The sequence below is a fragment of the Nanorana parkeri genome, unplaced genomic scaffold, assembly GCF_000935625.1.
Source record: "Nanorana parkeri isolate BGI_ZX_2015 unplaced genomic scaffold, ASM93562v1 scaffold20, whole genome shotgun sequence".
Lineage (NCBI taxonomy): Eukaryota > Metazoa > Chordata > Amphibia > Anura > Dicroglossidae > Nanorana > Nanorana parkeri.
In genome coordinates this window covers 2002578-2029861 of record NW_017306288.1, presented here as the reverse complement: position 1 = coordinate 2029861, position 27284 = coordinate 2002578, and the positions used below count along the sequence as shown (strand labels likewise).

Below are 27284 nucleotides of genomic sequence, written 5' to 3'. Positions count from 1 at the left end.
ACAGACCCACCGGACAAAGGAAAAAAAACAAACAAACGTGACGAAGCGTTCCTGGAAGGTAGGAAACACAAAAACACTAAGGGACGAGGGGGTGGGAGGGTATTTAACCATTTTATTTTTAATCGTGTCTCCTGTAGAAGGAGGAGCCAATCATCTTTCAGGTTGCTGGCCTGGAAGATGATTGGAGAAACATCCCTTTTAAACATGAAAGAATTGTGAAAACCTGTATTTTACTGACAGGGTCAGCCCCTTTTGCCCACTTTCACAACTCGTTTTTTTTTTTTTTTACAGACAAGAGTACAAACGCTTCCACACTCTACCCAGAATTGAAAATAATGTCTACCTTGAAGGAAAAATAAAGCAATTATATGCATTTTGTAGAAGGATTAAGACTCCATAAATTATTGCGGTACTCACATTATTCTTCTTCCTCTGTTGCTCTACTGCAGCTTTTTGAGATTCCACCTCCTCTAACAGCTGTGTTATATATCTGTCTTTTTCTGCAAGTCTAAAAGCATAAGCACAGATTAGACACAATCATACACTTAAAGCAATATTATTTCATTAGAAACATGGTCAGTACAGATAAGGTAACAGGGTGAAAATACAAGTATACATTGCTGGGCAATGTATACTTGTTTGATCTGCATTCAGTATTGAGAAAAACTTCAAGAGTTCAATACTACTTTATATATTAAACTTACGCTTTTAAAAGCTCTTCGCTTTGAGCAAATGATGAAACCTGAAATGAAAATATATAAAAAAGGTATAAAAGACAAAAATGTAGTTTAAGGCAAGAAAAATGTGAACAACAACCAGTACTACATGGTTCTAGGAGCTAGAATTAGATCTGTGGAAGGCAAGGCCAGGGCACTGTTCAGAGCTGCAAAAGTTAAGATACGCCACCCTGCTTTTGTGTCATCATTTTAATAAATTCTACTCTTTTCGCAAATATATTGGACAATTCCATAATTACAGATTTAACAAAAAAAAACGCATTGTGTGTGCTCTGTGAAATCACAAACTAGCAGTCTGCCAATTTATGTGCATGGATCACAAAAGCAACATATGTTGCTACGGTAAATAATGGTTCCCTGGAAACAATCTATTCTATAGGATGACCGTGTAATCCAATTGTACCCCTGGGCAAGTTTTCAATCAGCACAGTCATGGATTAAGATAACGTTCATGCAAAAACACGCTAAAATGTGCAAAAAAAAATTTGCCAATGCAGAAAAATAAATATATATACTAGTACAACTTCAGTAGGGATATGAAAATAATGCAAGTTGCTGGTTTTACTTTATCACAGCAAAGAAGACAATTTTTCATTATTGTTTTGTCTGTATATGTCCACTCTATATGACAAGGTCAACATAACATAGGCCTCTAGATAGCAGTTCTTCAAAACACACTAAAAAGGAACAGCTAGGCTGTCTATCTTCTAAGTCAGGGATAGGCAACCTTGGTAAGCTGGTGTGAAACTACAAGTCTCATGAGGCATCGCAAATTGCAGAAAACCACAGGCATGACTTCCAGAAGCAGAGGTATTATGAGATTTATAGTGTCAGCACAGCTGGCGTGCCGAGGATGCCCACCCCACCCCTTCTCTAAAGCTGCACCTGCAGCTCTTCCTAACATGGAACATAACTTTGCATTGTCCATATGATATGAGTAACAAACCTGCTGTAACTGTTGATCGTGTATTTTTTGCAGTTCACTGGCCTGAATTTTCAGAATTTCATTCTCCTTTTTCAGACCCTGTAAGAGAATATACAAATAAAAGGCACAATGAAAAAGAGGCCAGGGATGAGACTCAACGATTAACAGAAATTCCCCCGGATCAGTCATGTTACCGTTAGTTCCTGAGTTGTGCCTGCAATGCTCTTCTCCCTCTCCAGTATTATTGCCTCCACGTCCCTTATTTTTTGCTCCTGCTGCTCCACTCTGCACAATAGTTAAAATAAACTTTTATTGTATTTTCAGTTAATACTAATGCATATTTCTCGACAACTGAGAATAGAAATAAACTAAAACTAAGGGTGATGGTAGAAAACGGAGACGGTACATGGAATAGATAGTTCCTAGTACAATCGTTTCTTGGTACCATGCCTTCTGTGCTGGCCATGCATTTGGCAATTTAGGGCTTTCAATTAGGTTTCATCCAACAACTTATCCTGGTTTAAAGAATAACTCCGGGGGAAATAATGCATTAACCCTTTCAGTCCCGTTTTGTTCCAGGGAGGGAAATAAAAAAAAAAGTTATACTCGACTCCTCGGAGCCGGCTTGCACTTACATTGGTCCTCTCAGCCTCTCTCCGCTGCAGCAGTCTAAAATTTCCTAGGTCATCATGTTTTATTCAGTGTATAGGACATGAGAACATCGAGGGACATACCCTCACTGGAGCATAGGAGGAGACAGGCAGGAGAAAACGCCATCACAGTGGGCTGGCTGGGAGGATCAGGCGAGTATAACTGTTATTTTTCTCCCTAGAGCAAAACGAGCAGTTAACCCTTGCAATGCAGGGTAGTCCCACTGCAAGGGTTTACTTAAAATTTTGCCCAGAGTTCCTCATTAAAAGCAACTCAATTAATTATACTGTGATGAAAACAAAATTGTAAAAGGCTTTTTTCCATGACACTCAACCCAACCTTTGAGCAAATGGCTGCTGTAAACTAAAAAATGATCAAAACAACCAGCACTAGCGTTGATGCCCAAACCCCAAAGCATTCTTACCTGCCCCCTTGTTTGCGAAAAAGACCTGTCTCCCTCTCACTTCATTACCTAGTTCACCTGCCATCTTGCAACTCCCATTGCCTTTGGTAGAATCACTTAATAGTGGTCGCCATTTCTAAATACACTGCCTCCTTCCCTAAATCTGCCCTTAGGAGATTGCTTTTAAAGTTGACATACACATCCAGAGGATGGCTGCATGTCAGATGACCACCCCAGTCTATTTTTGTATATTCAGTAACAAACAAAAAGTCCAAACTCTTCCGACCCAAAAAATGGGGTGACAACAATGATGTGCAGTAATAAATTATATTTACATATTAAATATATATAATCTAATATATGCATCAGAACAGGGGACTAACAGTGACCCCAAGGGGGGCACGTTTGCTCCTCCCTCTCTTTGTCCTTTACCTACTTTCTTCAATATTTTCTCTCTATAACTATGACTGTCTCTTCACTCTGTTAGAATATTAAAAACAAATATACAATTTTAGGCTTTATAAGGTGACACTGCAAGACAATGCTAACCGTGGTCACCACTTACATCCTCTGAAGATCCTGAGCTTCTGTTGACCCAGAATCTTGCTAGAAATGACAGAAACAAAAGACCAAACTTGTAATTATTTGAAAAACACAATTCATTTTGTTAATATATTAACATGCAGTTAATCTAAAAATAACACAAAAAGAAGAAACTTTTACTGTAGAAGAAGTCAAAGTTATAGTGACTGGCCACTTGGGGATCACGTACTACATTGTAAATTCCAATCAGAACAACAAGTGTTTCCCTCATGGCTGCAGCAACGGATTAGGTGGTAGATGGCACTTTGCATGTAGGAGCAGGTACAATACCTATGGTGCCGACTGTACATTTTATACTACGCGTGGGTTTTCTTTAGAGTGGTCCAAGATCTCTGCCAGTCTTAGAAGTATGATGCTAGGTGTTCAGGCAGAGTTGATTGGTCAGCTTTATCCAAACCCTACCCCAAGATACTCTGCCAAACATTACAAAAACCACATAATATGCCTTTACTTTTATTTGGCATTGAACCATATGGAGATATTCGGTTCAGGTGCACATTAATATTACCAGTGGAAATATGGATCCAGATAATAGAATGATTCTATGTAAAGTATAGCTAATGTCTTAACTTTTATTTATATTTGGATAAAGTGGTTAGAAGTTAGAACCCCCGACATGTTTATTGCTGTGGGTCCACGTTTGATTTATTCTCTCTAATGGTCCTGATCCCCAATGTCACCGGGAATGCGAGGATAAATCCAACATTTCGAGCTGCCACCAGAAATAGAGGGAAAGATACAGAAGGAAAATATTTCAATAGGGACACTTTATCCGGTGACAACTGTCTAAGAGGGGATCACCCTCAAATTGGAACGATATCTTCTAACTTCCTGTTGAGTCTACAAGGTAGAAAGTGAAGGGAAATCTCCGATATGAGACACAAACGACAAAACAAAAAAAGAAAACACAGCAGTTTCAACCCTCACTATACTATAGTTAACCTGTCTGACTACAACTCTGCTTTAAAAGGTTTTAAACAGACATCTGTATCGACATACTGACTGGCCCAAACATTTCTGACTCCTGTGCTTTTCACACATACAAAAAACACCAATTAAAGCTGATTGTAGAAATACTGACATGCAGTGTTTACCATACCTGTTGTAGTCTGTGCTGGACTTCTTCAATGTGGATTTTCAACTGTGAACTTTCCTTGTGCAGATCCTATAAGTATATAAAGAGCCGACCACACAATTATAATCCATAGGTAGTATTGTAACATATGAAGTAAAACGCGTACCCAGACCATACTTGCCAAACTAACAGATTCACTTTATATGAGTCACCAGAGGAAGATTCTACTCACCCTACCCAACTACAGCAACATCACAATAGTTAAGTAGAAGTTCTGATATTCTTAAAGTTCAAGCCTGCACGGGGATCGGTATGCACCCACATGAGGCAGCACTTGGCCTTGGCCGCTAATGCATCCATTGCCACATTAAAGAAAAGGCAGGAGTGTGTCACAAGCTCATCTATACCCTAAAATACCAAATATTTATCAGGGTGTTAGCAGTTGGGGTTCATAAGCAAGTCAAGTACAGAGTGAGTGTGTATCAGGGTTTCAGCAGTTGGGGTTCATAAGGAAGGCAAGTACAGAGTGAGTGTCTATCTATCTCCTGTTGGTTTGTCTAGTATTAGCAAACTGATAAACACCTCAATCTGTCTTTCCTTCTCAAGAATCAATCTCTCACGTTCATTAAACCGTTCTTCAGCCTTCTTTAAGGTCTCTTCTTTCCCCTTCAACCTTAGGGAGAAAAAAAAAAGCAATGTATAAGAAAAAAATAGGCATGTGCTTTATTCCTTATAAATTGCAAGATTAATGTAGTACTGCACACGCAGAACAAAGGAGAAGTTGGACAGTCTGCTTATCAGGTCCCATCTATTACACTCACAAGAATCTCTCATTTTATGTAAAGGAGAAAGACAACTTCAATCCCAGTATGGCTCTGATTTACACAGCGGTTACCCCCCTCTTGGAGAGCACTCAGTAATAGTACCAGACAAAAGGGTTTGTGCTACATATAATCAAATAGTACAGAATAGAAGCTTTATATGTATTTACGAAACAGCTCTTGAGGGCATGTAATAATTCTGCTGCCAGCAAAGAAATGCTAAATAGGAGCATTGAGATTGTGAAAAAGATTTAACATATTACAGGCTCATTTATAAATTCCAACCTCAGCTGCTTTAAAGTAGCACTGCGACAGAATTAAACCTGCAACAAACCACTTCATTGTGCATCCGTTAGAAGTGAAAATCTTCTCAACCAGTGGTAATTCTGTGGCAGACATGTGCAAAACTGTCTCCATGGGCTGCCCAGGATTAGCGAAGCAGAGGAGCAAAGATATAACAAAAAAACCTTGATGACTTTGCCAACTGATAGACAACCTTCTTTGCGTCCAAGTTTGTCACTAAATTTCTTTATAAATGTCTCTCTTGATGTATAATTATTTCTGCAATATCAACTTCAGGCAGAGCGGTCGCTACTTTACAACGCTTAGTTTACTTCTAGGGCTGCAACCAACGAATCAATTAAATCGATGAGAATAGTTGTCAACTATTCTCGATTAGTTGGTTGGATCCCCTAGCTCTCTCCTCCACGCTGGGAGGAGGGCACAGCAAGCAGTGGCCGAGTGCAATAGCCAGCCTGCTAATGGCTATTGCAATTTGAAATGGCCAATAGCAGGCTGGCTATTGCACCAGCCAACTACCTGCTGTATTTACATTCAGCTGCCGTCTGCAGAATCTTGCCACTGGCAGCTGTCATTTCCTGGCTGTAGCTATTCAAGCGCCATGTGCTTCCAATACAATTATTAAAAATGTATTCGGTTTCGCCTGACAAATTCTGCTGCGGGAGGTGCGTTGCAGTGCCATTCATTTCAATGGCACCCCAATCGCGCCTTCCACCCACAGTGTGACTGCAAACCTTTTTCTGGGATCTTATTAAACTGACATTAAAAATGTATTAAAATCCAACCAGTTTATTCTGTATACAGCACTTTGCTGCAGTTAACTGTAATGTTATTGAGAAGACAAACGCTGAATTATACATACTGATTTTGAAGGTCCTGAATTTGTGCAATACTGGAAACCTAAATAAGAATAGAAAATTACAACATAAATTCAATGCAACTGCAATGAAACAAAAAACTTAAAATGAAAAGTAAATTATAAAAACAAAAAAGGAATTAAACAGGGATTTTTGGCAGAAGAGATATGCAAAGTCTCCTCTGCCAAAAAACTTCTCCTTTTTCCTCTAGCATTTTTTATAAAATGTTCTGCGTATATGCATGGAAAAGGGCACGCTTGTAATGCAAGTGTCCCATAATTGCAGAAACCCACCCAGAACACAGCAGTTTACTACCGCTTTAAGTCTTAAACTGTTGCCATGACAAGTGGGTTCTGCAGCATACTAAGTAAACTGTGTACCTTATCTGTGTAGAACCGCAGGTTAAACACTGTCCAGTCTGAGTAGCGCCCAACACAGTGTTACTTCATTGCCTTCTTTAGGGACATGAGCCTACTTAGAAGGGAAGGATAGGTAGGAATGGTCTGCACAAGAGGGCTTACAGTGCACAACAGGAAGACTTGGTAGTAGAAACTGGAACCTAAATGAAACAATAAAGGTTGTACACCCAGAACTACCCTGTGCATGCTGGGCAATGGAAAAAACGTTGCTACATTAAAAGAGAACTATGGTCAAACCTTTTATGGCTGTAGCTCTCTTTAGGGTCACAAGAGGACTAATGTCCCCCTGTGACCCAAAAGTCAGCATGTAGCGGGCTATTGCCTGCTATATGCTGACAGTACAGAGCCGCTCTGCAGCCGGGAAAGATCCCGACAGTATTGTCAGGATAGTTGGACAGTCTGCCCCGCTGCATGATTGACAGTTGGCTCTCTAGAGCCAGAGCCAACTGTGCCTGCCGTTCCCGTCTGTTCCTCCAGTCAGTACTGGAGGATCGGAGAGGGGAGGGGGGCATCTCTGTGGGGAGCTGGTGACTGACAGTCACGACTCTCTGCAGGGAAAAGTTTGTGGAACTGGGAGATCAGCGGTATGCGATTGCTCAGTTTTTGATCTATAGAGCCGACAGATGCAGCGTCACACGTCGGCTCTAACTATTCGGATGAGTGTATTTCACTCATCCCATATTTCGTCTTTAAGTATACAGTATATACAGTGGTACCTCGGTCCACGAACTTAATTCATTCCATGATTTTGGTCGCGAACCGAATCAAACTGTGATCAGACCGTGATCTCAGCTAGAGGAAGCCACGACCACGTGTCAAAGAGGGGAAGATGGCCGTGGTCGTGTTCGTCACCTGATGTGGAGTTCGTGAACGGAAGCAAAATTTTGCCAAACTTTCTGTTCGCAAAAGAAGCGTTCGTGAACCGAGGTATTACTGTACAAGGTTAGCATACACTAAATCATTAAACACTACCAGTTGTCCTTCATTCACAACAGAGTTTAAAAAGCATTTTTTATGTAACTCATGGAGTAATGAGGCAACATCAAATATACAGTACTTCTTACACTATGCAACTGATAGGAAGAGCAGGATCAAGGCAATAATACAAACATTAAAAGGAGGACTTCATGATGTGAATTTCTGTAGATATGTTAGTATGTAGTTAAGTTTGTCTGATCAGCTTGCTTCAATAGCTTTATAATTCAGCTCTACTGTAAAGCTCCCGCTGCTTGGCACCCTTCCAGCCCCTGAGCTCCCATCTGGAGCTTGCTGGGAGGTTGGGAAATACCTACCGACTTCTATAGGACTGACTTCTTCAATCAGCACGCTGCAGAGTGGAGCTCAGGGACTAGAAGTGTTCCAGGCAGCAAGTACAAAGCAGACGCAGAATTTTTAAAGCAGATTATTCACCTCGTCACTGCAGGTCTAAAGCTTCTGTTTACAGCTTAACTATAGAATCATTCCTATAAAGTACTAAATGATGACCTGGGTGGTATCACTGTTTCTAGTGGGACCTGATCCCACTATGCCGACTACCCATTTGATGGTCAACACTCCCTAAGGTCACTCTGAAAGTTGTTCATCGTTCAGCTGCTTCTGCTCTAATATATTAGTGGTTTTGTAAGCTTGTTACCTGTTCAGTCTTTTCAAGCTGGCTGTTTCCTAAAGCTTCCTTCAGTGCTTCAATTTCTTTAGTCAATGCCTTGACAGCAACAAAAACAAGACAAATGGGAGACAAGACCACAACACTATGGTACACAGAAAAAAAACTGCATGCATTGAAGGTTTGTGCCCTGGGTCATGCAGGAATGTACAGACACTTCTTACAAATTAACCAAACTAAGCCCTTTAGTCCCATAATTCAACTACCAGTTAGGTGGCTGCAAACTTCAAGGGCCAAGTGGCAATGAGCAAATTGATTGGGAATTCAATATTTATATATGCAATATGCAGTGGACAGGAAATCTGTGCACACATATTTAATGGGAATGCAAAAAGGGAAGAGTAGGCAGTTTCGCTGAATTTTATTTAGCTTTTGCCAAATAAGCCTCTAATTTCACCATATGGCTTAAAAAAGTGTTCCGCACTGCTGTGTGTTATGGCTTTGTTTAGAAACAAAGACATGTTGTCACTATCTGCGCTGATATGGTGTCAATGGCTTTGGGATAAACAAAGCCGTTTGAACCTGAACCACATGACTTTCTTGTCAAAAGATCAGCTTGCTTTGCATACTAGGTGTCAAGGATGCAATCTATATTAAAGTGATTGTATAGTTACTGTGCTTTTTATATTTATCAATTTTAGTAAAATATCAGGAAATGTCTCCTAGCAAAGAGTGGCAATTCTGGACTTTCTTGATTAAGAAGGTAAGTGGCAATAAAGCACCCTACAACAGATATTTCTGTGTAAGATGAAAGGGTTTATTTAAAAATGTAAATGGATCAAAAACTTCCCCTTTCAAAATGGTCTAACAGAGACGTAGGATACTGTTTAATAAAAAGATCTGCTGAAAGCACTTCATGAAAACAAAGTTTTTACTTTTCTTTCTTTGCCACAAGGGAGAATCATTTGTAATTAAGTGACCAGACATTGTGAAACATTGTGTGTGTGTGACTGCATCCAACCCATCCACTACATCAAGATGAATGAAGCAGATAATTGAACCTTGTGCTTTGCATAATTAGATGTGGAGGTTAACAAGCAAGGAGCAAACTTCATGGGTGACATATGTAATCTAAATAAAGCTGCATCTTTTTTAGCATGGAACCATGCAATGGTTTTGTGTTTGCAAATCTTGCGTCTCTAAAGCACAGACTGTAGAGCAGAACATTTCTGGGCAGATAAGGAGAGAGTTTAAGGTTACACTTGTGACCCGCTTTTCACTTAAAACCCAGGCACATAAAATTGTAAGGGGGCTTTTGTCTTATTTGGTTGGAAACTAATACTGAAAATGTATTGATACACTCAGCGCAAATCTGTTCCAAAATAACACAACACTAGCCCCCTAACAGACATCCTCTGTGTACCTTGCTTGATAAAGTGCCAGCATGAAAATGATTGATGGCTCACAATCATAACACCCTTTATCAAATTTCGGTTTAATGGAAACAAACATGGAAGATTAACATTAAGCAGGTACCTGTACTGTCTTTCCCTCATTATCAGCACGTAACTGTTCAGCTTGAAGCAGATCTTCTACAGACCTGATTTTGCCATCCTTTTCATGGATGCTACAATATATATAAAAAAAAAAGATTAATATTTACTTTTTAAACCCCATTCATATTCTTTACTAAACAATTTTTGATCCTTAAAACAAATCCAAGCTTAATGTGAACCTGTGCTTTGCCCCTTGAGCCACTGAGCATCATAGCAACCAATAGGGCACATTTGCACTATACACTTTGCCCATGTAAACATTAGCACAAAAGTTACATGCATACAGACAAGTGAATTCCAATCATTTCCTATGGTAGCCATGGAACAAGCAGTGAGGGGAAATCTCAATCTGACAAGTGTTTTAACTTTTCCCTACTTTATCTAAAACTAAGAAAGAGGAAAAGCACTCTTAAGACAATCAAGCATATAACTTACATCCTGACATTACAATTTATGCCTAAGGTTTCCTGTGGCCATGCGAACATCCCCGTACTGAAATTAACATACGATGATTGACTTAACATAGGTACCATTAGGTGACCTAAAACCTATGGACAAGAAGTGAAGGGAAATCTCAATCCGACAAGTGTTTAAACCATTCCCTACTTTGTCCAAAACTAAAGAAAAGTTTGAGCCTCAGATAAACTCTCACGAGTTAGGACAATGTGCAAGGTAAGGTAGATGTGACACTCGGGTCTGATTAACTATTTGATGAAAATGTGGATGAGAACGGCCTCCCTATCTAGCAGAGCTAGCTTCTTCTATTTTATACTTTGAATAATAAAGTCATAAGTCACCAACTCAAACAACGTTCTTGGTTGAGTTATGCTATTTATTTTGGTCTTAAATTAGCCTCTTATCAAAAACTCTGCAGGCCTCCGACTTGTACATAGGTCTTGCACTTAGCACAAATTGTTGAAGAACATGGGACACTTACACATTCTTTAGATCTTCTACAACTGATGACAGCGCTACCTAAAAGGGAAAAATACAGTTATTACACACACACAAAATTACCATTACACACATAAGATCAGTTTATCAAAGAGAAATACAAGTAATGTATTGACACAGGAAGGAGAGGTGAACAGACTCTTACATAGTGATAGGATGGGCATCTAGGCTTTTCTAATTGGATGATGTGGGGGCCATCAATGCCCGCCACTTCTTCAGCTGAAACATTTCTTACCTGATCATTGTGCTGAGCCTTCAGATTCTGCACATCCATTCTCAAAGATCCATTTTCATCTCTCAGCCGCTAAAAACATAAATAATTCTTAATAAAATGCAAACTCTTAGAAAATGCTAATAAACTGCCCTTGAAATATACTCTTAGGGGTCTTATAAATGTCACAACTTTCACACAGTTTACCAACTGAATGAAAATTACAAAAATGCGCGAATCTTGGACTCAAGCATTTAATTAGATCCTGACATTACAATTTTTGCCTGGAATTTCCTGTGGCAATACCAACATCACCGGACTGAAATGAACATATCATGGCAGCCACCTACAGGTGACTTAGCATAGGTTATAGGTCACCTCATGCATGGGTCTTGTATAGATGTGATTTAAGGTACACCTGTTGCAACAGTAAGTGCTTAGCTCAACACAAAGCTCTCATAAAACAGCACTAAAGCGTATCTAAACACACACAAAAAAAAAAAGGTGCAGCTCACCATTCATTACATGTGGTGGTTGCTCTAGTTTTTGTTTAGGTTTTTATTTTGTTATAGCTGGTGATACTGGTGACAATGGTCATAAAACAGCAACATTGTCACCCTAGGAAAGGAATACAGAATCCGCCTTCTGGTGCATAAAATAAAGGGAGGTGTCATGAAGTCCTCAGAGATAGCTGGGAACAATTCTGAGTACAATCAAAAGAGGCAAAAAGCACTAATCGGCTCACAAGATTTTTTTTTTTGCACTTATTGAACAGATAACAAATGCTTTTAATGGTACATTTGACAGACCAAAGAAAACAAAGAGAAGTTCATTGTTAGGATTGGCATACACTTTCATGTGCTAATGTTCTTATAAGTGGCTGTGTTTATTGGTTTTAAAATACTGTGCAACATTTTCTTTTTGACCACCTGGCTAACTCCATCACACCCACATGAAAATACATTTTGCAGAGGATCCCATCACCTTTCTAGGTGGAAGGAACTGGTTAGTTACTCTAAGCCCTCATTCACATGAGTAACAGCTGGCCTGTACAGATCTGTGCTGCATATATGGATGGATCCCGTCTGCGTCCAAGCAGGGACACCCGCACCTGTACGGACGTGCCGTTCGGGTGAGCGTAGGGCAGTGTACGGCCGCATACTCCATTAGAGAACAGGCTGCTGCGTACAAATCACACGCAGCACCTGTCCTTCCTGGGAACCATTGACGTCCCAAGGGGGTGCAGCCCGCACCCGGGTGACACCAAAATGACAGTCATTTTGGAGACAACCCCCTCCAAAAAGTCAGGCACTCGGTGGACCGAGAGCCCGACAGTGTCAGGAGAGAGGAGGGAACCCGGCGGCAATCCTCAACGCACCGGGTGAACATCCCCTCCTCTCTGCCGGCGTCCATCACCAAGATGGCAGGTGTCAATCAGATGGCCGCGCATGTGCCATGACGTAGTCACGCACAATGATGACACGGCGGGGTGTCACTCGGTCTGGAGACCGGGTGACACCCGGCCTCGGGACGCCCCTGCTGGAAGTTGCCTTATACGGCCGTGCACGCTGCACAGATCTGTACGGGCCAGCTGTTACACGTGTGAATGAGGGCTAAGTATCAACAAATGTGCTTTCCGTTCAATATCAAACGATTTAGAAAAGGTTTTAAGAGTTACCCTCAATTCTTCTTCTCTGTTTGCAACCTGTATCAGTCCAGTTTCCAAAAGTTCCTCAACCGTTTTTATCTTCTCATCTTTCTCTTCAATACTAAAAAAAATAGCAACAAAGCCTTTTTAAAACCATGCACATAATGAACCCTTCTATGCCCTAGATAAAATGGTGGCATACGAGGGGAAAAAGGGACTAAAAACATAACCGTGATTTAAGGAGCACTCAAGTTGAATAGATTACTAATCATTTACTGCCCTTCGCTCATTTACAACTACATGTTGGGGTCAGTTTTCCTCTCCTAATATGGAACAGATTTTGTTCAAAAACTCGATTAATGCAAAAACTATGGCTAAGGTGAAAGCTCTTGAACCCTGAATTCTTCAGCTTTAAACTGCACGTCTGAACAAAATGCCACCCTCTGGTCCCTGCAGCCAGCTGGTTTTTGGAAAATCTCAAGAAAACACTGATGGGACCAGCAACAAATTCTGCAGAGCAGCATGCATTTAGTAGGGGTGCTTGGACTGCCACCTTGTATCTTGAACAGCACAGAGAAGAAGCCAGACCGCCTATTAAGGCCTGTAAGTCAAAGACACATCTGCCCTTCCTGTGACAATTATGTTTAATGGCTTTTTGCATACGAGTGGCCGAGGGAGGGGGTTAGTGTTAGAGACAAAAATAATGGGTTAGCTGATAACTTCATAAAAGATTAAAAACAAAATGGAACTTTACAAATCCCTTATCTGCTTGGGCTACACCTTTAGGAAAAACGAGGAATGCAAATAAAACAGCCAATGTAGCAGATTAAAAGGACATTCCACTAAAACTACACTCTTGGGCAACGGAACACTCCACTCGATCAATATTGTACTATATACTTCTGTACAACTGGGCCATGTCCAACAATACTGGGATTATGCTTCAAATATATTTTCTGCTTTTAAGATCCACATGTGTTACAGTCCAATTACTTCTGTTAATTCACTTTAATTTAAAACAGGATTAGTCAACCACAATAAACCCAACAGTTACCTCTTCTCCATCTGCCCAAGCAGATCTTTGTTTGTCTAAAAGTAAGAAAAAAAATACATTGTTAATACATTTCAATGAAGTCATAAAGGTCCTCAGACACTGAAAGATACAAAATACATATTTTTACCTGATCCAGTAACTGTTCCTGCAGTTTCTGTACTTGTACCTTTAATTCATTATTTAGACTTTGTAGTGCCTGAAAGAAGACAGATTATTATGTTAATTCAAAAGTTATTGGCTATTAAGTAATCAAGTTACTGGCTATTAACTTGCCACCTAGAGATGGTAAAACACCAATGATATTTACAATCAGTTCAGGAGATGTAAAAGCGGATAAGAGGGTGCAGATACAAAAGGCCAGTGCTATACAATCCGAACGCCCTTTGTATCCCTTTGTTGCTATACAATGCTAACTAATTCAAGTGTTCCCACTGTGGAATCTTCACTTCCTGCAGCCTTCACATGCACCTCGGATATGTAAAGAATGAACCTCTCCAAACTGAAAAGCTTTGCCCAGGGGTCTACTTTTAGCATGGAAAGGAAAATTCAAGTTGGAACAGAACAGAACCTGAAAATACATGTGTTAAGCCGACCACACACCTTACAATTTATCTGCAGATTTTCTGTGGTCAGATGGAAAAGGTGCAACAGATTCCTCCATCTACACTTAACTGTGTGGATGGAGTAACCTCCCACTGGGCCAATCTGTTGCACTTTTTCCATCTGACCACAGAAAATCTGCAGATAAATTGTAAGGTGTGTGGGCACCTTTACACTGTGTGATGCAACTGTAAATGTTTCCTTTGTGATCTTCATGAACAAAAGAAAAGGAGATTAACAGGGTCAAACCACTAAAAGTTACAGTAATAGGCGATATCTGGAGGGCTGAGTCACCTACTAAATTATTTCTCTTGGCGCTTCAAAGGCAAGATCACCATGCCATAGTTTGTGGGTTTGTTTCCTTTGACTTCTGTGTGTTCGCACTCCTCCTGTTGCATTCTAGAGATTTTAAATAAATGAAAAATCTAGAATAGGAGCCCCTGGTAATAACCAGGGTGGGTGTCCTGACCTGGGACTTCAAGTAGAGAAGTACCCCCCACTGGAAACCTTCGGAGAACCAACAAACCATCCAAAACTCACAGCCTATTTCCCGCTCCGGCAGTCAGAGGCCCAATAAAGTCATCATGCACAATGTAGGGCCCTTAGCCTTGTATTATTTGGGAGAACATTGAGGGACCGTCTACAACTCCGAGCAATGGAGGGACAAGAAGAGCACTGACCACCGGGGGATCTGGGATCAGGTAAGTAAAAGTCATTTACACAGGTACCATAGACATAAAGAAGCAGTTAACCCTTGCAGTAGTGTGGGGAAGGCCAATTGCAATGGGAGTTGTTTTTCCCTGGAGATGGGGTTTAAATCTGCAGCAATGGCCAATATCAGAAACTTTAAAACAAAAGTCAGTATTGTGCAACCATCAGACCTTCTACTGTAAATTTCAAAAAATGAATTGCTGTCCAGAGACAATGTTTATCATATTTAGCCCCCAATATGTTTATTCCTGTTTGACACAACATGGTCATGCACAACATGCAGCTTCTGTACAGTTTAACCTTCTGCCAGATGGATGTTTTCAGTGCAACTTACAATAATAGGATTGATGGCTGCACTGATTGTTAATGCATGCCGGTGGTCTCTTTACCTTTCCTGTTTTTAGGATGTGATCACTATCAGGATGTTAATCCTCTTTGCTGCCACACTTGTACAAATCTCTGGCATCATTTACACAACAGGTCTCAAAGTATGTGTTTTATGGCAGTGTGAAGAGAGGGGGGGCACGTCCATCCTGCTTCTGAGAATGTACTGGCTTAGCCTTGCAACATTATCTCTGACTGGCTCAAAATGGTTACACCGGGTTTAGTGAAAAAGCTCTTACCATGACATTTCATACAGGAGGAAATCCTCAAAGAATTGTACAGCTGACATAAAAGGAATGTGTGCATTCACTGTGCGCTGCTAGTAATCAATAACTGAACGGCATTGTAAAGGTAGATTTTCACTTGTACATGACTATTCTACTTTAACCCATAAGAACCAGTAACCGGATTAAGCTGGGTTTGTACCTTGTGCTCCTGAAGGTTGGTGGTTACTTTCTCAAGCTGAGCCTCTAGTCTCCCCTCCAGGGCTCTAATTTTTTCATCTTTTTCAGCAGTGCTAAAGAAAAGAAACAATTTAATTGGCAAATAAACCTAAAAAAAGTTACAAAATTGCAACCAATAACACTCCCCAGTACACCCAAATATAAAAGTACTGCTACTAAAATCACTAGGAATATAGATCAATCACTTCACAAATGGAATATATGGCTCCCTATAAAGCAAAGAATACCGAAAGCATGCAATAGGGATTAAATCACACACATTTGGAGCCCTGCTCGATCATTTGCAACTGCTACATTACTCACTCCGTAGGGAGCCATTTGTTCCATCGGTGTAGTGATCAATTGCTATGCTTACTGATAAATCACTATAGATGTTTAGGAGTGTGACTATGCTACTAAATATCACCCATGTGCCGGGTGTTCTGGGAACAAAACCTGTCACCACTGCTCTCTGTCCAAGATCTGTTGTGTTAACCAATCCTTATAGCCTTGTAAGGCACGCCCGTGTAAAGATGCCACATGAATTACTCCACCTAAATGCCAGAGATTGCCGGACTTTACCGGGACAATGACGTCATTCAGAATTAAAAATATGCCGTCTTGCCACAGAAATTTGAATTTCTTTTTTACCAGAAGTACATGGAAAGAGGGAGGATGGGGTGGAAAAAAGGACTGAGTTGAGCTTTAACAGTCACAGAGTAACACCAAGTGAGACAGCACTGGCCACAATATATAGTAAAAGAAGCTTTATATGGGGAACCGTGCAGCTGGTGTCCAACAGAGACCAATGAAGCAGACTGGCAATTTAAATGACTGATATCCAAGGAAAATAAATCATTTTGGTAGAACTTAATTTCTTACTTGGATTATTATTATAGAAGATTTATATAGCTCCAACTGTTTGCGCAGCGCTTTACAATCACAATACAATTCAAGACAAGATGGTGAGGGCCCTGCTCCTGAGGGCTTACAATCTAAAAGGGATTAAGACTGCAATAAAAAGCCACAGGATAGCAGACCACTAATGAAAGTAGATGATTCTCAATGTTACTCCAGAGGTGAGTAGCTTAGAATGATCATAAATCCATCTACAGCTAATCCACTAGATCAATCGGCCAGAAAAATCTACAATCTGTGCACAGTATGTGTGTGTACTGCAATACACATACATATACCTACATATACACACAAACATCGATATGAAATGCTTTACCTTCTTTCCAAATGACCAAGAGCTTGGGAAGAAACTTCCTATAAGGAGGAAAAAAAAATAACATTAATTTACAAATAGGATTTTATTGAAAATGTAAGAGAATGGCGATCACAAGTTTTTATGTGGGGAGAGATTGGGGGTTACAAAAGTGTTAAAGAAAACTTGCACCGGCAGAAACATGTTGACTGTTGTAGACTTGGCAACAAGCATGTTCCAGGGATGTGCCTTAGAAAGTACTAAAATCACACAGCCAGGTAATTAGCATTTTCCACTGAAAGTCAACCATTAAAAGCCCAATATTTATGCCAGTAAAGTTCCTTAAAAGGCATCGACATTTGTGGTAGAATATCCCAAGCCACCCTACCCCTTCTGTACCACCTTACTAACCTAGAGCCCCCACCCCGATGCTCATTAACATTCTGCGGTGTTCTTGTGGAGTGTTTAGATCGCAGGCACACACATCTCCTCCAAAAATGGCCACACTTGTGCAGGAATTTGGAAACCACTTCAATGCAGCTGTACTGCTAACATTTCTACAGTAGGAGTACAGCTCAATTCATGTATATGTTACTGCACAGGGAAAGCTAGTGCCAGAGATTTCTGATCAAAGAATGCAAACCCTGTGGGAAGCAGCTACCGAGGGGGTGGGGGGTGATCTAGTTAGATTAGGTTAGGGTGCTTTGTAGTAAAAAACTGGTGGTACAAGGATAGTAGGAGACAAAATAGTTGCCAATTCAGCATTACTCTAATGTGCAATCGGACCAGATGGGAGCACAGATATTGGTTAAACAAGCACATGCATAAAGTCTAAAATGTTGAACACAATGTGTGTGCTACACATTTACAGATACCAGAGATTTGCCTGTCAAAACAACTTGAAATTCAGCATGCGCTCCTTAACTGTTTGCATTTAAAGTGACACTAAACTCAGGAAACATGAATGGCACCGCTACACCCTTTTCCCCATAGTTCTTCCTAGGGTAACGGGAGGACACAAACTAGCATCCTCCCGTCACCCTAGGCTCAGTATACCGCGAGCTGTAGCTCGCGGTATACTGAGACACCGCAGCTGAACCGGATCCCGACAATTATGTCTGGATCCGCCCAGCTGCGTGAGTGACAGCTGGCTCTGCCTATTTAGAGGCAGAGCCAGCTGTACTCGCCCCCTCCCCGTCCGTTCCTCCAGTCAGCGCTGGTGGATCGGAGCGGGGAGAATCCAGCCCCTCCCCTGTCACGGCAGAGAGGCGTGACAGGATCGAGAGGTGAGCGAACGCCGGTATGTGTTCTCTCACTTCCCGATCTACTGAGCCGACCTGTTACAGTCTCATTGTCACAGGTCGGCTAGAACTATGAGGTGAGTGAAAAGCACTCGCCTCATAGTTCTCCTTTAAAGTGACACTATACTCCGGAGTTAAATCTTAAAAATGCATTCAAGTACCTTAACTATTAGCAAAAATGTATCTTATTTGTGTACCACTTGGCTGTAAATCCTCAAATCATCTCTGAATTGGTGCAGACACTGTCCTTCTTTCTGGAGGGTGGCTACTTTTGTTGCCCATGGTCTCCGTGTGTGTTGTAAAGTTTCCACTGCTCCAAGCTTGCTCCCATAATGGACTACAATCTCAATACAAATTAGTAAACCAAATGTGAGATTGTAGTCCATTAGGGGAGGGAGTTTGGAGCTGTGACTACTTTACAACACACACAGGGACCATGGGGAACATAAGTAGCCACCCTCCAGAAGGAAGGACAGCGTCAGCAACCATTCAGAGATGATTGGAGGAACTACAGCCGAGTGATACACAAATTTTGCTTCTTTTACAAAACGCTTCAAGTTGTGATAGGCAAGACATTTTTATATCTCTGGTGCTGCCCTCTCGTGGATAGAGAATATAATATCTCCATCCTGGAACGCAGAGACACCACAACCCTGCTTGGTTTATACTGGGTCTGTAGAAGGGGAGGAGAAGGGGAGGAGAAGGGGAGGAGAAGGGGAGGAGAAGGGGAGGAGAAGGGGCTTACTGATGGGTCAAATGGACGGCACTTCGGTTAATATTACAAGACCAGATAACTCCTCACCTGTTCACTCTTTAATGCGTGAATCTTCTGCAGCTCTGCTTTCAAAGATATGTTCTCTCTTTGTAGTGTCTGTAAAAGAACTGCACAGTTACCAAAAGGCATAATAATGTTTTAACATTTTTAAACACGTCAGTGACCTGGTTAAGCTAATTCATTTTGCTAGCAAGTACTAATGGACAGAAAAATTTACTGTTATAGTCTAGGAGACTCTGAGGGGAATTTATCAAAACTGGAGCAGACAAAATCGGGAGCAGCTGTGCATGGCAACCAATCAATCAGCTTCTCTCATTTTCAAATCTTAACTGAACAAACTGAGGAGAGAAGCTGATTGGTTGCCATGGGCAACTGCTCCAGATTTTGTCTGCTCCAGCTTTAATAAAGTCCCCTGCGTCTTCTATGCACTCCGTCACTGCTCTATTCCTCTATGAAACGAACTCTGTGTAAGCACCATGTTACATGGCGTTAGAACGTAGGATTGATGACCAACGTCTCTACGTCACATGACAATATTTAGGGGTATTAACTGGCCTGAGCATATTGGGAAGAGGTCAGCGGGACCTGCTGGGGCAGAGGGAGGTGAGCAGTCACTGCCATGGGACTGAGGATCAGGTGAGTATATCATTTTTATTTTAGACCCCAGATCAAAAAGAGCACTTAATCCTTGCAGTGCTGCATGTAGCCCCACAGCCAGGGTTAATTTAGTACATACCCGGAGTTCTTCTTTCCTATAAAATGCTGTAATTTCATGCCATGGGTATTTAAATGAGAATATATTGGCACTAATTAACATACAGAAGAAAACATTTTTTTAAAAAGAATGTACAGGAAGCATTTAAAGCAAACACTGATTTGTTTTAAATGTTTTTAAGCTGTATATGTGGATAAACTTTTCATAAATAAGGTGCTCAGGATATTTTAAGGAATTAAAAAAACTGTTTTGATTTAGTATATAATTACGTATGCATACAAGAAATCTGAGTTTTTTCCATTACACAATAAAAGCTCTCCTGCTCCTCCATTATCCGTGTATCTTACTGCAAGTCTACTAACAAGATGCCTTTCAACAAAAGCCATAGACTTCTGCATTCTCTTATGATTTAAAACCCTCACAGTGTCTCGGTAGCCACACACTATGTGATATAAATTGCCTAGGATCCTTTATGTTTACCTTTAGCTCTTCACCACTGTTGGCAAAATTGGCTTGCTCAAGAGCCACAGCATCTTTCACCTGCTTTATCTCCTTGTCTTTTTCTGCAATGCTGTAAAAGTAAGATGTTCCATTTACTGACCATATGTTACAGAGATCATGGCAGACAAACAAAATGAAAAAAATTCAGCCCACAAGAAAGGCTGTTTTTTTAACAAATGGAAATTTTGTCTAAAATGTCAAATTTGATTACGAAGAGCTGATGAAGTCCCTAAAGCTGGCCATACACCTATAGATTATCTGCAGCTTTTCTACGGTCAGATGGAAAAAATGCAACAGATTCATCTACACTAAACTGTGTGTATGGAGGAATTTCAAACTGGGCCAAGCTTCAGTCTCTTGCTAGTCGGCCCCGCTGGCTGTCAAAATACCTGAACAATACCTGCATCCAATCAGATTGTTCAGATATTTTGAGAGCCAGCGGGGCCGACTAGCAAGATACTGAAGCTTGGCCCAGTGGGAGATTTCTCCATCCACACAGTTTAGCGTAGATGGAGGAATCTGTTGCACTTTTTCCATCGGGCCATAGAAAAGCTGCGGATAATCTATAGGTGTCTGGCCAGCTTTAGGGCCTATTTAAAACAGAGAGCAGATACCACTATCCACTGGACACTGAGGGGGGGCTGCATTTTACAACTCATTCACAAAACACAGGCTGTGGCGTAGACCCCAAGATGTTGCACTGAGTGTTTTCTGCACAACGCTTCAAAGAACACTCCATGATAGGAGCAGAAGCTGGTACCAGGATATTTTCCAGACACCTTTTTTCCCCATTCATGAAAACTAATGGGGCTTTGCTTGTTTCAGAACTCCTAAGTGCAAAGTACGTTTGAAAATCACAATGCTGTGCTTTATAAAATGTGCCTTTGATAAATTGACCCCGTAAATATAATGAACACTTTAACACCTGGCTGTCTAAAGAAGACTGTTCTTGCTTATGGCAACCAAATTCTCAGTTTTGCATAGAAGGGAAAGAAAAGGAAGAAACTGAGTGCTAGGGTAATAAAGTAAATAAAAAAAAAAATGCTGCAAATAAACATAAATCTCTACATCCCATTTTTTTAAATATTAATTCTTTGGAAAACCAAACTTACGTTTTTTGCAGTTCCTCTACTAACAATGTGGCTGAAGCCTGAAAAATAAATGTCAAGGCATTGAAAACTTGAATATTTGTAGGCACCCCATTTAAAATGCACACAAAATATTCGCCAGACAAAAATCATTAAAGCTACACTTTAACAGTTACATCCTACATTGAAATACATACAGTGTATGGGCACGGTTTTACTAGGCCAACGAGTTATAATGCTCTGCAGTCAGTCTGAAGATCCAGGCAAACATTCAGATCTTGATCTTCAACATAGCAGCAGACCATGGTCAAGAACAAAGACAATGCGGTAATCTCTCTGCTCACTACTCCTGTGAGCATGACAGGCCTCACTACAGTGCAATTGAGCAGGGAGTGGTGACTCAGACCAATATACAGGGACCACTGCTCTCAGACATAGTACAGCGGTCTGAAGCTACAGCGTCCAGCTGGCATAAGAGATTTCTGCTAACAAAATTAAACCTTAAACTATTCACCACTTGGGGGATTTATCAATGTTTTCACCCAAGATTCACAGTTTTCTATTTGAATTTTGGGTAAGTATGCCGGCATACAATTTAGTTTTTAACATTTTAAATTAATTTTTTTACCTGAGTTTGCATTTGTGAAATATATTTTTGAATCTGAATGCTCAGCGATTCATTCTGTTTCCTTAAATCCTGCAATAAGGTATTAAGGGAAATACATTGGAAAATTAGAATTGGTTTATAATACAGCAAAAATGGGGTTATAACCAGCGCATTGGCTACAATAAACATGCTTTGTGGGACAAAAAACAAACATACTTTATTGCTTTGTGTCTGTATTTAAAAGTGACCTTAGTTTGGGTTTTGTTAGGAATGGTTAAAGAGGTGTGTGTGTGGATATAGATATATATATTTATATATATATATATATATATATCCACACATATGTATATAGGTGTGTGTATATATATAGGTGTGTGTATATAGGTGTGTGTGTGTATATAGGGGTGTGTGTATATAGGAGTGCTCGTTTTGATCTAGGTGCAAGAATAAAAAAAGTTATACTCACCTGAACTGCAGAGGCGGAAAAAGCATGTTTAATTGGCATACCGCTATCACAAGGGGATGGAGGGTCCCTCCAACTGCACAGGCTGAAAGCTTATACAGAGCTGCTTTTTTTGCTACCACCCCAGGAGACGTGGCACAAAGAGTATATGCTGCTAGGAAGAGGCATTAAAGCAGACTGCTGCTTTGCTCTGCATGGGCAAAGAGCAGAATTGCTTTCACCTGAAGCTGAACTGCATGCAAAAGAGCTAAACCGCTAGTCAAAAATGTACCTATTGTTAACCTGTCAAAAGATTTGTCATTCTGCACAGTGAATCTTACATTGCTATGCCTCTGCCACACTGTATATTCAGTAAAGCGACACTTTTTTTTCCTGGTTCAGCATTTTAGCTTTCTTCTTCCCCTCACTGCACATTAAAACAGCACCCTCACCTCTTAATTAGGAAAGGGGTGATCACGGAAAAAGTAAAGCTGAAGCAGGATACAAGAGTGATCTTCCTAGGTGTGCAGTGTGTAACAAGACCGGATAAACGGAGTTAAAAACCCTCAAGCAGACAAAACAAACATGTATTTCAGCTATGTATTTAGCGGTTTGGCTGACGTTGCACTTAAGCCATGACTGTTGTACAATTAGACAGATAATTCCAATGCTTTCTGTACCTTGAGCTCTTCTCCGCTGTTAGCAAAATTAGCACGTTCCAGAGACAGAGAATCCTCCATATGCTTTATGTCCTTATCCTTCTCTTCAATTCTAAAAAAAAAACACATTAAGAAAGGTCACATATTCAATAAAGATTCTTCGCGCCCTAGGGCTTAAAGCAATGTGTCAATGAATAGAGCCTTAAACTTTATTAAAAAAATAAAAAAAAAGATAAAAAAGAGGAAACCGAAGAGAAGTCTAGAAGAACAACCTTAAGTACATTTGTCTGCATCAAAGTTGATTTTCCTCTCCATAAGGGCCCAGTGACACCATATCCAGTCCGTTCTGGCGCGGTTTGAGCCCGGAAGGCACTGAATTGCATAGATCAAGCCAGGCCGCGTTCTGAGGCAGGAGGGGGCATGGTGGTGCCATTCATGTCAATGGAACCGCAGACACGCCCCGTGCCCACCGTGCTATCGCCCGCACCAGAACGTGAGGGCGTCTCAACACCCTCAACACCCAATTCAGAGCTCAAAACAATTGCCAACATCAGGAAATGTAAAAAGGCCATATGAACGGCGACAAAATAATACTACTTACGTTTTCTGCAACTCTTCCACAATGACCGAAGCAGAAGACTAGAAAAATATAATGGGAAAGCATAAGAATCAATATACACACCTATTTTCAACCATACTCTATATAATAAAACACTGCCAAGGGGCAAAGCCCCTAATTGACTTTTCACAGCCGCTACTTTGTTTTATTTATAGTTTTTAAGGAAATTAACATTTAAATACACAAAATTAGTGGGACAAAACACACTTACGGAACAGGAAAAAAACACAAAAAAAAACTAGCATTTGTATGGTACATAAACGGTAAGGATTAGTATGCTTTATCATATAAGCCATTAGTCTAAAGAGCAGCTGTAAAAGGCAGAAAAAAAACTACAGGTGAAACTCGAATAATTAGAATATCATGTAAAAGTAATTGCAGTAAGTGCTGCAAAAGGGGCCCAAACCAAGTACTGAGTACATATGCATGCTTGTACTTTTCAGAGGTCCGATATTGTTCTATGTACAATCCTTGTTTTATTGATTGCATGTAATAATCTACTTTTTTGAGGTTGTGGATTTGGGGTTCTTGGGGTTTTCATGAGCTGTAAGCCATAATCATCACAATGATGACAAATCACGGCTTGAATTATCTTGCTTTGCATGTAATGAGTCTATCTCATATATTAGTTTCACCTTTTAAGTTGCATTAGTGAAATAAATGAACTTTGCACGATATTCTAACTATTCGAGTTTCACCTGTACTTTTGCAGGGCAAAGCAACAAGTTTATTTAAATTGACTTTTCACTACAGAATAATAAAAGGAGGCTGCCATTGCTAAACTCTTTTTGAAAATGCTAGTTCCCTGGCTGCATTTATTTTTAATGGAAGGTCAATTATAATAAGATAATTTGGAAGCAACTACTTGTTTCACACACCTCTCCCCAAATTACTCCATTATAAAAAAAGAAAGGTAAATTCTTATCACCTGAGCTTGCATCTGGGAATGGTATTTTTGAATCTGAACGCTCAGTGTGTCATTTTGCTTCAACATATCCTTACAGAGGAGAAAAAAAAAAGTCAGGCTCATCTTAAAGGAATCTAAAAATAGTTTTAACATTCCAAGTTAAATAATTGATCAATTTGTACAATTTCCATTACTTGCATAAAACCGATAGCCTATTGATGGTACTGAAGAAAACCTAGAGTAAACGTCCTCTAGAACTCTCTAGGAGTGGTAAATATCAAATACTGTATTCACATGCAATATTGCTAATATTTTTCCTTATGAAATGTACTAAACAAATACGTACAAAACATGACATCCATCAGTTCCAAAAAAAAACCCAGCTCATTAAAGCTAGCACTGGGTGATAAGATCCAGATGGAAGTCCAATGAAAACTTAAAGTGGACGTAAACCGCTGTGCAATATGGAACTTTGCACACCTAATTTACGTGTGACCTTCTCCAGCTCTGCCGGATCAATCTTCAGACCCCAGCTCCCACCATTTCTGCTGACAACACTTACAGGTTCCCAAGCACCCACTTTGGCCGTTGGGTGGTCACTGATGACGTAAACCCTCTGCACATGCACACAGGAGTTTCATCTTCCCTGGCATTAGCCCCATGCATGGTATCTTAGAGAGCACTGCACAGTGAACACAGAAAATAAAAAATCTGTAGGGGAGAGGAAGAATTATTTTGGCAGAATAGACTTTGCATGTCTTCTGCCAAAAATCTCTACCTCTCAGCTATTTTTTATTTTCCTGACTTTACTTCCGCTTTAAGAGACTAGGGTACTCCACAATACCCAAGTGGCAGCAGAGGTGGCATGTAAATAAACATTTTCAAAAGGAGAAGCCAAAGAAAACAGTACCTGCAGCTGAATCTGAAGGCTGTCGTCTTGTCCTGCATCCATGAACTGCATGATTTTCTGTTCCAGCTGCTGGTTGCTCACCATAGTGTCCGTGAGCTTGCTGTGCAGACTCTGAACTTCGGCTTCCTTGCCAATAAGCTTTGATTGAAAATCTGTAACAAATAGATGGTGTAAGGTCATTACAAAGAACCAATGAGGCTTAATGAACACATAAAACACCAACAACCCAACCTAAAATATTTGACAAACCACGAATATCTCTTAGGATTTATATCAATGGCTGCTCTTATCAAGTGCCATGTATTCCATTTAAATGCATGCAGGTTCAAATCGACTAGAAAATGCCACATCTGATAAGAAAAGGCTGCTTCTGACCTGTATTGCCTGTAATTTTAAATGCCCCTCGATCGGGCATGCGCCAAAGAAATGCAGTGCAACACAAAGCACGTCAACGCAGCCTCTGAACTGCCACATGTGCTGCTTCTTCAAATGGGATTTTGTTGATCTGCATTTGACATGCATTCTAAAAGCATGTTAAACGCAGGAACACAAGTCCTTGAAAAGACTAACACTGAGGGGAAGAGGGAGCAAATGGCTATGGGTAATAGTTACAGGCACCTCAAGGTGCACGGCCAAATACCAGGCTGTTATGAGAGGCAAAGCTCTAGCCCTTAAAAAGTATGGAAGCTGCTTAAGGCCACCCTCCACACATTGCTACTGGCCCATGATCTCACCCCCTTTTGCGCCTGCAGGACAGGAAGTTAAGGCAAAAAAAACATTTTCCTACTCTATCAAATGCTAAAAAAAAATTCAGATAAATACACTTTAATGAATCAGGAAATGTATGCCCCCATTAAGAGAAGAGGATCTGAACTCTAAAGCATTAGGTGCTAGGTCTAATTTTTTCAGGCCCTTTGACTTCCTGGCTTCTGAGATTTGAGAAAGAGCAAACTACAGTAGCAATCTGAAGGGAGGTAAATTGTTACTATATTTAGAAAAACTTGGAACAGATCATTAATTATTCAGAAACAAATGTAGTGCTCACACAGCCTGCATAAAAACTGGACCATCAGAGTGAACTTATCACACAAGCTAGTGATTAAACCTCATACTTACAAGCTTTATAAAAGAGGCAGCAATATGTATGGAGACGTAACTTTAAGGTTTCGTTTACACAGGATGAATTGGGATTCCTGCAGCAAGAACCTACAGATTATTGCCGCAGGAATTTCTGGTGTCCTGTTCAGATGTGGCGGCTGTGCCCATTCAGCTAAATGACAGAGGAACAGCGGCCGCATCTGAACAGGACACCTGGGATTCCCTCAGCAAAAATCTATAGATTCTTGCCACGGGAACCCAGTTTGCCCTGCGTGAACGCTGCCTAATTTGGTGGGCATGCACTTTAGAGAATATGTCATTGTCTATTGAGTCACTCTGCTGCACTGTTTTTTATTAGATTCTTTAAAGTCTTCTCCCGTTAGTCCTAGGATGCAGTGCTCATACCCGAGCGGCCAATGGCCATGACCATGTGGGATGGGGAGAATGCAAGCACCTATATGGAGCGGAATAAGACCCATAGTTTCATCAGATAGGAA

The 27284-nt window shown here is 40.6% G+C and overlaps 1 protein-coding gene across 1 annotated transcript in view; it reads right to left on the bottom strand.

Annotated features, from left to right (window-relative positions):
• KTN1 (kinectin 1) overlaps positions 1 to 27284 on the bottom strand; it is a 116069-nt gene that overhangs the window by 29576 nt on the left and 59209 nt on the right. The window contains exons 11-36 of the mRNA XM_018562132.1: positions 25690 to 25841; positions 24801 to 24869; positions 23855 to 23892; positions 23275 to 23365; positions 22174 to 22242; positions 21570 to 21607; positions 20437 to 20527; positions 19269 to 19337; positions 17190 to 17227; positions 15939 to 16029; positions 13945 to 14013; positions 13818 to 13852; positions 12794 to 12884; positions 11140 to 11208; positions 10888 to 10925; positions 9931 to 10021; positions 8425 to 8493; positions 6378 to 6415; positions 4977 to 5067; positions 4419 to 4484; positions 3282 to 3322; positions 2274 to 2331; positions 1857 to 1937; positions 1684 to 1761; positions 705 to 742; positions 418 to 508 (exon numbers count right to left, since the gene is read on the bottom strand). Of these exons, the coding sequence (XP_018417634.1) occupies positions 418 to 508; positions 705 to 742; positions 1684 to 1761; positions 1857 to 1937; positions 2274 to 2331; positions 3282 to 3322; positions 4419 to 4484; positions 4977 to 5067; positions 6378 to 6415; positions 8425 to 8493; positions 9931 to 10021; positions 10888 to 10925; positions 11140 to 11208; positions 12794 to 12884; positions 13818 to 13852; positions 13945 to 14013; positions 15939 to 16029; positions 17190 to 17227; positions 19269 to 19337; positions 20437 to 20527; positions 21570 to 21607; positions 22174 to 22242; positions 23275 to 23365; positions 23855 to 23892; positions 24801 to 24869; positions 25690 to 25841 (1790 nt within the window). The remainder of the gene's footprint in view (positions 1 to 417; positions 509 to 704; positions 743 to 1683; positions 1762 to 1856; positions 1938 to 2273; positions 2332 to 3281; positions 3323 to 4418; positions 4485 to 4976; positions 5068 to 6377; positions 6416 to 8424; positions 8494 to 9930; positions 10022 to 10887; positions 10926 to 11139; positions 11209 to 12793; positions 12885 to 13817; positions 13853 to 13944; positions 14014 to 15938; positions 16030 to 17189; positions 17228 to 19268; positions 19338 to 20436; positions 20528 to 21569; positions 21608 to 22173; positions 22243 to 23274; positions 23366 to 23854; positions 23893 to 24800; positions 24870 to 25689; positions 25842 to 27284) is intronic.